This window comes from Solea solea, chromosome 1, assembly GCF_958295425.1.
Source record: "Solea solea chromosome 1, fSolSol10.1, whole genome shotgun sequence".
NCBI classification, from domain to species: Eukaryota; Metazoa; Chordata; class Actinopteri; order Pleuronectiformes; family Soleidae; genus Solea; species Solea solea.
In genome coordinates this window covers 27,149,202-27,159,893 of record NC_081134.1, presented here as the reverse complement: position 1 = coordinate 27,159,893, position 10,692 = coordinate 27,149,202, and the positions used below count along the sequence as shown (strand labels likewise).

The following is a 10,692-nucleotide window of genomic DNA, read 5'->3' as shown; positions in this document are numbered from 1 at the left end:
TTTCCCACAATGCAGTCAGAGGCTAACATGCTAAGAGTGACGACACAGTTTCATGTTCATGATGTAAAATATTTTATTTTCTGTAAATGAATTCTAAATCAGCAAAAAAAAAATCATCTTTGTTTACATCTGATACTAAAAAAAGAAAACATGATGTCTGTACACAAACAAACAAAGCTGCTGAAGCCGCTGCCCACAGGAAGCAGCTGAGCAGGTGATGAAGGTGAGGATGACGAGGTTCAGGAGTCAAATCATCTCTATACTTTAAACGTATGGTACAGATATTTACACGCACAGACTCTGGACCTTGAATGCACCGCGGATTATAAAATAGCTTCATTCAGAAATAAATACAAAAACAATCTTATTTTACAGGAAACAAAGGAGGAGGAGGAAGGGGGCGGAGTCTTGTGGAATCAAGTATGTTTCTCTGGAAACGGTTTTTGTTGATTTTTTTTAGTGCAACTTTATGAACAAACGTTCGTTTGATGACAAAATTCTCTGACAATATACAAACACACAGAGGACCAGCCTCTTTGTTAGCCCCGTCCCCTAATATACAGCCATGCCCCCTCTCTAATCTGATCAGTCTCATTATTATAGTTTAATTCACGTGATATGAAGTTAAGCTCCACCCCCACAAGGGCGGGGCAATCGACGTCCAGTTTCAGCACCGAGATGAGAAAGAGCTGCCAGTGTGTGTATGTGTGTGTGTGTGTTCAGTTCATCCATTTGCGGCAGTTAACGGCTCCACAGTGACATGGGATCTTATCTTGATCGTCCTCAAAGTCAAACTTATAGTCATAACAGAGCTGTGTGAGAGAGAGAGGTGGGGTGGAGAGGAGAGGAGGGGGGGAGAGAGACAGAGAGAGATTAAAGACTTTTACAGACTTTTCCTTGTGTAAACTTAAGTTTATAAACCACTCTCGCACACACACACACACACACACACACACACTGCTGCCTCCATCACTAAGTTCAAATGTCTTATTTTGTCACTTCAGTGATTGAAATCCAATGTTCAGATTGACCACACGAGGCAGCAGAGGACCAGCAGCTCCTAAGTCCTTTTGTGTGGGAGTGAGTGGTTTATAAATGTCTGTAACATTAAGAAGTGATCATGTGAGATCAGAGTCTTGTTTAAGAACTGATGAGTGTATTGATGAGTGTATTGAAGTATTGATGAGTGTAGTGAAGTATTGATGAGTGTATTGAAGAGTGTTTTGAAGTATTGATGAGTATTGAAGAGTGTATTGATTTGTATTGAAGTATTGATGAATGTACTGAAGTATTGATGAGTGTATCGAAGTATTGGTGAATGTATTGAAGAGTGTATTGATGAAAGTATTGAAGTATTGATGAGTGTATTGAAGTACTGATGAGTGTATTGAAGAACTGATGTGTATTGTAGAGTGTATTGAAGTTTGATGAGTGTATTTAAGTATTGATGAGTGTATTGAAGTATACACTGATGAGTGTATTAAAATATTGATGAGTGTATTGACAAGTGTTTTGAAGTATTGATGAGTGTATTGATGTGTATTGATACCTCCTCTCCTCTCTGGATGCGTCGACAGGAGCTGATGACGATCTTGTTCTCCTTCTCTACTGTCACCACCTCTGTGATGCAGTTTGGAGCACATGAGTGGTTGATGTACCTGTCAATCACACACACACACACACACACACACACCCATTAATCAATACTTGATCAAACCAGGCACAAGCTCCGCCCACCTACTGTCACATGTTCAGAGTGACTCTCACCTGGCAGGCCCTCCAGTGATGGTGGCGTCAATCACAAAGTCATTATCGATCCTGAACATGTACACACCACGGTTCTACACACACACACACACACACACACACACACACACATTTACATTAGAGAATAAATACAAACACTCAGAATCTTAGTGATATGTTTGACAGCATGTAAACTGTGCCAGGTAACACAGGTGTGTGCGTTACCTGGGTGTGTATGTGTTACCTGTGCCTCGTACAGTCTCTCTTTACGATTGGCCACTTCACTCCTGATGATGGTGCCGATGTACTCGATGACCATGGTGCATTTCTCGATGTCTCTGGCAGCGTAAAGACCCAGACCCTGCACACACACACACAAAGTCAGGGACCTGTCAATCATCAGTCAGGTGGGTGTGGTCAGAGAGAGACTCACCTGTATTCCAGAGCGTGCCAGGTAAACGTTCGTCTTCCACTCTGCTTTCATTCGTCGATACTGCGACGACTTTGAGTGACGACCTTGATGACTCGCCACTGACTCGCCCGGAGAGAGAGAGAGGACACCAGGGACCAGACCCACGATAGAACCCACGGAACCCTGACACCGGGACGCTATACTGGTCAACAGGTACGGCCTGTATCACACACACACACACACACAGTGTCACTGTCACTTAGATAATAAAAATGTCCAGGTCACTGTGATGCTAACAGGCTACGTAGGTCACTGTGATGCTAACAGGCTACGTAGGTCACTGTGATGCTAACAGGCTAAGTAGGTCACAGTAATGCTAACAGGCTAAGTAGGTCACAGTGATGCTAACAGGCTACGTAGGTCACTGTGATACTAACAGGCTAAGTCGGTCACAGTGATGCTAACAGGCTACGTAGGTCACTGTGATACTAACAGGCTACGTAGGTCACTGTGATACTAACAGGCTAAGTCGGGCACTGTGATGCTAACAGGCTACGTAGGTCACTGTGATAACAGGATACATAGGTCACTGTGATGCTAATGGGATATGTAGGTCACTGTGATGCTAACAGGCTAAGTAGGTCAATGTGATGCTAAAAGGCTATGTAGATCACTGTGATGCTAACAGGATACATAGGTCACTGTAATGCTAACAGGCTAAGAAGCCAGAAACAAATAAGACAAATATGGCGGCCATTTTGAGTCGGAGAACAATGAAGTGTAGACATATTTACAGTGTGTGTGACATCACACATGATAGCAGGAAACTAACAACACAACACAGAAGGTGATCAATAATCAATAACAGAAGGTGATCAATTATTTACCTTTTAGCTTGAAAAGCTTTGGGCTCAGAGCGGGCAGAGCCTGAGGGGTTAAAAGCCAGAGGCCACTCCATGAGAGGGTTCCTGCCGTAACGGAAGGTGTAACCATCACACGCCTCCACACCTGGTAACTACACACGCGCACACACACACAGTCAGTCTGAGTCACACATGGACGTGTGTGTGTGTGTGTGTGTGTGTGAGTGAGAGACGTACAGACTCGATGATCCTGGTCACCGCTGACGTGGTCAAACCAAACAGATCTTCACCTTTCAGGTAAACAGGAAACAGCTTCAGCATCTCAGAGGAAGACCTGAGGAGAGAGATCGGCTCCAGGACCTGGTCCCAGACCGCTACACACACACACAGACACACACTACATCAGTCTGCCGTCACCTACACCTCTGCTCAGTCTTATACAAACCACTCCCTGCTGGTACAGGAAACAACTGCTGACATTTACCTTTAGGAGAAGCTCCGGTGAGGATGACATCAACGTGACCTTTCTCCACCACTTTGACCTTGAAGAGTGGCTGTCCGTCGTGGTCCTCGATGGAGCACATGTACCTGCAGCGTCTGCAGAGCACTCACTCGTCAATCACAGTATCCATCGTTCACTTTTACTCACAATAATCTGACTGTGTTTACCTGTTGCTATGGCGCATGCTCCAGTAGATGCGGTTGGCCTGGTAACCCACAGGGAAGATGGCGTTCTGGTTGTGGAAGGCTTTCATCTGCTGTGGGAGAAGCCTACCGACAGCACAGAACAGCAGGCTGCCCACTCTGAAGGTGTGCTGACGCTCGCCCCGCTGAACCACGGCGGCGATCTGCCGCGCCTCGTCCCGCTGCACGAACACGCGGCGGAACACGGCGAAGCAGCTCAGCTCTGAGTCGTAGGGGTCAGAGAGCAGCGTGGACGCCGAGGTGGCCGTCGGCCCCGGAGTGGAGGAGGGGGAGGTGCTGGAGGATCTGTCCCCACTGAGAGGAACCATCCTGGGCTTATGGAGCGGACACAGCATCGTCTTATCCTGGAGTACACACACACGAGACAGCTGAGGGTGTGTGTGTGTTACTTTGAAGAAGGTGCAGTGTGTGTGTGTGTGTGTTACCTTGAAGAAGGTGCAGTGTGTGTATGTTACTTTGAAGAAGGTGCAGTGTGTATGTTACTTTGAAGAAGGTGCAGTGTGTGTGTGTGTTACCTTGAAGAAGGTGCAGTGTGTGTGTAGAGCACAGGTGAAGTGGTACGTGTTGGTGCAGCGCAGACGGTTGCAGCCGCTCGTTGCTCCTGGTTGTTGACAGAAGGCACAGCGCAGAGCGAGTCCTCGTCGTAACGCCAGCTCCACGTTGATCAGAGCGCCGGCCTGGGTCTCGTACACCTCACTGGACCAGAGGGCGCAGTTCAGGTGGACCTGACACACACACACACACACACAGAGTCATTAGCCAGAGATCGCACTTATCCAGAGTCCAGGACCCAGGACCCACATGACTCACCCAGAGGTCCAGGTCCAGGTTCAGCAGGCGGGCCGGTCCATCCGTTTGTCCGTCCCCCAGCTGACGACAGAAGCAGCACCTCCGCTGGTCTTTGGGCAGCGGGTCGGGAAGAAGACAAGCCCCCAACTTCTTCAGCAGCATGTCCACCTCCTCTTCTGTTGGCATGGCGACAGTCTCGTTGGGAAGGCCAGAACCCCTGAGGTCAGAAGACACGCCCACGTCAACGCTAGCAGTGTAGTGTTGTCATGCTAACAGGCAAAGTGTGATGCTAACCGGCTGAGCGTGACACTAAAGCTCCAGCGTCTCCAGCGCGACGTCTTCGTCCTTTTCCCCTGTCGAAAAAAGTCCTCTCCACCCAGGACCGCGCGGGGGCGTGGCTTCAGCTTCACCTTCACCTGCAAACCAATCAGTCAGCCTGTCTCTCAGTTCATCAAACATCTACTTTCATAGGCCACACCCACCTTCAGACTGTCCATGCAGGGCCTGGTCTCCATGGTGATAGCGGAGGCGGGGGGGAAGGACAGCGTGGGGGAGGAGGCGGGGGGCGGAGAGAGGGGAGGGCGGGGCAGGGCGTGAACGGCGATGGTGGACGTGTTGTTGTTGTACTGATGTGGCGCTCGGTCTGGACACGCACGCTCTGAGACGGACGCAGGGACGGCAGACTGAGGACGGACACAGAGAGATGTGATGATGTCATCAACAGCTAGCCGTGACATCACATGACCTCAGTGAACGATGACTCACCCTGTTTCCTCGACTCTGTAACTCTGACATGAACAGAGACGAGCAGTTAGGACTGCAGAAGACCAGACTGGGTCCAGGTCCTGGTCCTGACTGAGACTCCTGTAACAGACACCACAGTGACTTCCTGTCTGACTTCCTGTCTGACTTCCTGTCTGACTTCCTGTCACCTGTTCTCTGCCCCCTCTCACCTGTTTGATGATGTGGACTCGGTTTCCCAGCAGCACCTTACAGCAGCTGCAGTTCTGTGGACGGACATGTTGCTCCATCCTGACACCTGCAGGACACACGGACAAGTGTCAATCATGACTGAGGAGGCGGGGCAACAAAGAGGAAGAAAGAATGTGAGGAACAGACCAGTATGTCCAGCAGGGGGAGCTCTCTGCTGTCTGCTGCCTGCTAACCCCTGCGCACGCGCACACACACACACACACACACACACACACACACACACACACACACACACACACATCAGAGGACTGCATCAGGGTTGGTGCTTACCTGGGGGGGCGGGGCTTACCTGAGGGGGCGCGGCTCGGCACAGCTGGTAGTTGACGGGGACAGGAACCTGCAGCAGCTTCGCCACCACTGCCATCACACCTGCCACGTTCTGTCAACACAGTGATGTCATCAGGGGGAGGGGCTACTCATCACGCAACAAAGCATAAGCCGCACGGCAAGCGTTTACCTGAGCTGCGACAGGGTTCAGAGTTATCGCTATGGTGACCAGATCTGTGTTCGAGCAGGAGGGACGACCCTGGAGATTAAGCTCCGCCTTCACTTCCTGTTTGACTACTGAGCCTGGACAACACACGTACGATGACGTCACGGCCGCCATGTTTGTCTTGACGGCAGCTTCTCTGTAATCTGCTGACTCACCTTTTCCACGGGTGCAGGGCATGATGGGTATTGGAGGTGACGGGCAGGGAGAGGGCGGCTCCAGTTTGATGAAGGACAGGTCAGGATATCTGCTGACCTCCATGTCCACCACGCTCTCTGGAGAGGACGAGGGGACACAGGGACTGTCCCGCTCTCTGAGGACCACAGGACAGGAAGTCACACCACTGAACACATGTCACCTGAGCTCTGGGGGCGAAGCTTACCTGAGCTCTTCCTGGTTGTTGTGGGGTGGAGTAGGCAGAGAGGCGGGGACGTCCACAGCCTTGGGGGTGTGGTTTAGAGACAGAAGCTCCTCCTTCTGCTTCAGACCAGAGGAGCTTTTCACTGAGATAAAAACACAGACATATGTCAAACAGCTGCTGCATGTGATCACATGACCATCACATGACCCTGTGTGTGTGCGCGTGTGCCTTCTCACCCTCCTGCTCTGTGATCTCCTTCCTCGTCACCTCCTCTGTCGTAGCAAAGCCGTTCACAAGCTTCTGCCTGACCACAGGAGGAGGAGTGGGCGGCAACGAGGCCGGAGGAGTGGGCGGGTTACTGAGGTTATTCTGGGGGGGGGGGGACAGGGACAGAGAGAAGGAGAGGGGGAGACACTGTCAGTGACAACTCATGACCACTGTCCAGGGACCAAACCAGTAGTACTGCAACAGTACTACAGTAGTACTAGTACCTGTACAGTACCTTGTAGATGAGCTGGGAGTAGTAGTCAGTGACTCCGCCCAGGTTGGCGTTACCGAAGGAGCCGTTGAGTCTAGAGTCTAAGTCCAGAGACGAGCTGCTGCCGTACGGAGGAAACAGACTGAGGTCAACACGCAGGACAGGCTCCATGAGAGGGAGCACCTGCAAAGACACACACCATTAATCATCAATCATCAAATCAAGAGCAAGGACACAAAGGAGACATGAAGGACATGTGAGGGCAGCTGTACCTGTCTCAGGTGAGTCAGGGAGTCAGAGGACGAGTGCAGCAGCGTATCCTCCTCCTCCTCCTCCCTCTTCCTCCTCTTGAATTTGGGTGGAGCTTTGTCCTTCTCTTGAGCCTGTCTCTTAAAGCGCTGCGTCTTCTTCCTGCCTGACAGGTCCAGGTCTGGACTGTCCATCACCTGAGGAGGTCAGAGGAGGACGAGGAGGACACAGAGGTCAGAGGAGGACACAGAGGCTCAGAGGAGCACATGGGTCAGAGGAGGACACGGGTCAGAGCAGGACACAGAGGTCACTCGGTCACATGCTGTGTTGGTAAATTAACTTACGTTGCAGTGGGAACCAGGTCTCTCCTCCTCCTCACTGGACAGCAGGGACGGGGCCTGGCCCATGAGTGATGGCGGGGTTGGGGGCGTGGTCTTGTCCTTCAGCAGGTGTCTGAGTAGCTCCTTCCCTGGCTCTCCCGCTTTTCCTCCCCCATGAAGAGGGGAAGAGAATCCCTCAGTCTCCTCTATCTTCACCACACAGGCTCCGCCCTCCTCGCGCTCCACCTGTGAGGAAGAAGAACTGTGAGCTGATGACATCACCACATCAAACACACAGACAGGAAGTGACAGGATGTCCACACCTTGACGTGCAGAGCAGACAAGGGGCGCTGCTGAAACGACGAGGACAGACCAGAGAGCGACGCGTCTGATTGTTCCACGCCCCCACGAGTGGGCGTAGAGCAAGAGGTGTCAGAGCGAGCAGGAGTGGGCGGGGCTGTGTTGTCATCAGAATGGGAAGACAGGGGTGTCCTGGCTCCTCCATCATCTCCGTCTTTCTTCCTGTTCTTCTTTGATTTGTCATCAGGTATGATGTCACAGTAGAGTGGGAGGAGGGGGGTGGGGCCTCCAGAGGGAGTGGAGGGGTCACCGAGTATAAAACGATGACCTTGAAAAGCAGGATGGGAAGTGTTTACTCTTAAAGCACCGCCCCCAGCAGGACGCACCTGTACCTGGACTGAGACTCCAGTGGAGCCTGGGAGTCTTTGTCTAGTCTGGACTAGAGCCAGGGCCGGACCCACGGCCACGGGGGGTCTGAGAGCCGGTGGAGCGCTGGGGTGTGGAGATCCTGTGAAGCCCTGGTGCAGGGGAAACAGTGCCCCCACCTGGCCCTGGTGCAGCTGTGCAGGAGGTCTGGAGGCTGGAGGGGACTGGAGGAAGTCCTGTGGCAACTCAGAGCTGAAGAAAGGCTGCTGAGAGAGACTGTCCCTGCCATGGGGGGGCGCTGTGGCTGTTCCTGCAGGAGCTCCAGGTCCAACTGAGACTCCGCCTCCTGGAATCAAGGAAGCTCCCGCAAGGCCTTGCTGCTCCAGATCCCGTCTCTGCTGCAGCACCCGCTGACGCTCCACCTGAGGACACAAGAGACAGTGTCACCGCGGTAACAGTGCCGTGTGTCACCGCGGTAACAGTGCCGTGTGTTACCATGGTAACAGCGCGGTTACCTCTTGCATCAGCTGGACCCTCTGTCTCTCCTGCTGCTCCCTCAGACGCTCGCGTCGCTCTCGCTCCTGAAATCCTTCACTGAATGGGTTGTTGTCGTCAAACTTCACCTGCAACTCACAGAGAAAGGGGGCGGAGTCAGGTTAACACACATGACACCTGCCGCTCACATGAGAAGCAGACGACTGATCATGTGATATTATCAGGTGAGTTACCTGTGGTGTGGCAGCAGCAACAACTCTGTCCCCTTTAGCTCCGCCTCCTTCTGCACCAGCTCGGCCTTTGTCGAGGGCGACTGTCGGTGCGGGAACCACACCAGGGGGTGCCTTGTTGATTGGTGAGGCCTGGGTGAGGGGCGGAGCCTGGGTGGGCTGAGGATGAGGCAGTATCCTTGGCATCATTGATGCTGGAACTGCATCTCCTGGTGTCCAACCAGAGACGTTAGAGACACACGGGGGCGGAGCTGGACCACCTAAGCGGGGCTTCATGGGCACCACGGGCTGGGAGGGTAGAGTCTGAGGAAGGGGCGGGGCTCCTGCAGTCATTATAGGCAGGGTGGCAGGCGGCTGCAGCGCCCTCTGCTGCTGCTGTTTGGTCCTGTAGTCTTCAATGAGCTCAGCATGATCTTTCTGCTGCTTTCTGATCTGAACACACACACACACACACACACCGTCAGCACCGGGTGTGTGTGTGTGTGTGTGTGTGTCAGTGTGCGTGCGTGCGTGCGTACCTGCTCCAGCTGTTTCTGAAGCGCCCCCTGCTGCTCAGAGACGTAGTGCAGCTGGGCGACGTCCTCCTCGGCAAACGCTCGCCCCGCCTTCTTGGCCGTCCTCTGCTTGGCAGACAGAGCTTTCTTGGTTTTGCGGTGAGCAGTGATTTGGTCGTCCAGGAGGCGCTGCTGCATCTGCAGGAGGCGCTGTGTCTCACCCAGCCACTCTTCATACTGATGCCGCTGAGACTCATCTGCACAAACCACCACTGCAGGTTAGCTCACAGGTTTCTATGGTAACACCACACACACACAGAGGTTGCGATACTCACTGACGAAGGCTGAGCCGAAGCTGGGGGGGTTCGGTCTCACCAGCTGAGGGTTCAACTTCCCATCCTGACAGGAAGAGGAGGGTTACACATCAGCAAGAAGAAGACAGATGGACCGTAAGACATGAGACACTGTCTCTACACACCTGTCCTGCCACATGCTGCGGAACCTCTGGACCTGGGGTCACTGGAGGCGGAGCCTGTTGGAATCTGACACGGAGACTTTGTAAAGAACTCACTCAAGAGACACTTCCACAAAACTGAACTATGCCTTTAAGAAGCTTCAGAGTTCATACCTGTTGATGGCCATGGGGTTCAGGGTCAGGTTTCCCTGAGTCATGACTTTGTTGATGCCTTTGAGGGCGACCATCTTAGCGTTCATGATGGGGTCAAAGTCCTCTGTACACACACACACACACACACACACACACACACACACACAGTTAAACACACTGGGAGGTTTTTGTGTGGTCAGGGTTTCTCTAGGTCCAGGTCTTACCCATGTTGGGAAACAGAGGCTCAGTGGTGGACCTCTGTTGGATCAGTGCCTGCATCTGTTTCTGTTGCTGCTGCTCCTGACGCTCCTGGTCCAGGAGGTCCTGCAGGAGAAGGGGCTGCTCCTCCAGGAGTACCGGCCTGCCCTTTCTCTGGTTCTCCGGGAAGTCCGTCTGACCCTGGGTCTGGGTGGATGTTCCCAGGTGTGGAGGTTGGGCCTGAGGGTTGAGGAGGTGGGATTGGAGAGACACAGCGGGAGGAGTCTGAGGGTGAGGGGTGAGGAGAGAGGAGGGTCCAAATGGTGTCTGCTGCTGCTGGAAGACAGACTGTTGACCTGTGGAGGAGACAGAGAAGGAGAGTTCAGTCCACTCACCATCCATCATGGATCAATGCAGCTTCATCCAGGAGAACGTGAGCTTCACCTGGAGCTGCAGGGGGAACAATCCTGGGAGTCATGCTCGACATCGGAGTCTGGTCTTGGGCCTGGACTGTCGTCACGGCGCCCACGTGCTCCACCTTCTCCTGGAGTGAGGAAATTAATGATTGATCAATTGATGAATCGTTACTCGGGGTG

The 10,692-nt window shown here is 52.7% G+C and overlaps 1 protein-coding gene across 3 annotated transcripts in view; it reads right to left on the bottom strand.

Moving 5' to 3' along the window:
* Nucleotides 1-55: 55 nt before the first annotated feature.
* Nucleotides 56-10,692, bottom strand: part of kmt2ca (lysine (K)-specific methyltransferase 2Ca) — a 33,142-nt gene continuing 22,505 nt past the window's right edge. For all 3 annotated transcript variants that reach the window (XM_058645970.1, XM_058645979.1, XM_058645987.1), the window contains 33 exons: nt 10,541-10,640; nt 10,123-10,452; nt 9,920-10,022; nt 9,770-9,833; nt 9,627-9,690; nt 9,316-9,548; nt 8,801-9,229; nt 8,588-8,695; nt 7,730-8,494; nt 7,431-7,652; nt 7,110-7,283; nt 6,862-7,020; nt 6,596-6,728; nt 6,381-6,501; nt 6,157-6,311; nt 5,966-6,078; nt 5,798-5,887; nt 5,635-5,683; nt 5,469-5,554; nt 5,281-5,379; nt 4,998-5,198; nt 4,810-4,931; nt 4,537-4,732; nt 4,242-4,451; nt 3,691-4,070; nt 3,506-3,618; nt 3,259-3,395; nt 3,046-3,173; nt 2,180-2,378; nt 1,991-2,107; nt 1,768-1,841; nt 1,550-1,658; nt 56-812 (listed from right to left, as the gene is read on the bottom strand). In XM_058645970.1, coding sequence (XP_058501953.1) covers nt 720-812; nt 1,550-1,658; nt 1,768-1,841; nt 1,991-2,107; nt 2,180-2,378; nt 3,046-3,173; nt 3,259-3,395; nt 3,506-3,618; nt 3,691-4,070; nt 4,242-4,451; nt 4,537-4,732; nt 4,810-4,931; nt 4,998-5,198; nt 5,281-5,379; nt 5,469-5,554; nt 5,635-5,683; nt 5,798-5,887; nt 5,966-6,078; nt 6,157-6,311; nt 6,381-6,501; nt 6,596-6,728; nt 6,862-7,020; nt 7,110-7,283; nt 7,431-7,652; nt 7,730-8,494; nt 8,588-8,695; nt 8,801-9,229; nt 9,316-9,548; nt 9,627-9,690; nt 9,770-9,833; nt 9,920-10,022; nt 10,123-10,452; nt 10,541-10,640 — 5,676 coding nt within the window. In that variant the 3' untranslated portion in view covers nt 56-719. The remainder of the gene's footprint in view (nt 813-1,549; nt 1,659-1,767; nt 1,842-1,990; nt 2,108-2,179; nt 2,379-3,045; nt 3,174-3,258; nt 3,396-3,505; nt 3,619-3,690; nt 4,071-4,241; nt 4,452-4,536; nt 4,733-4,809; nt 4,932-4,997; nt 5,199-5,280; nt 5,380-5,468; nt 5,555-5,634; nt 5,684-5,797; nt 5,888-5,965; nt 6,079-6,156; nt 6,312-6,380; nt 6,502-6,595; nt 6,729-6,861; nt 7,021-7,109; nt 7,284-7,430; nt 7,653-7,729; nt 8,495-8,587; nt 8,696-8,800; nt 9,230-9,315; nt 9,549-9,626; nt 9,691-9,769; nt 9,834-9,919; nt 10,023-10,122; nt 10,453-10,540; nt 10,641-10,692) is intronic.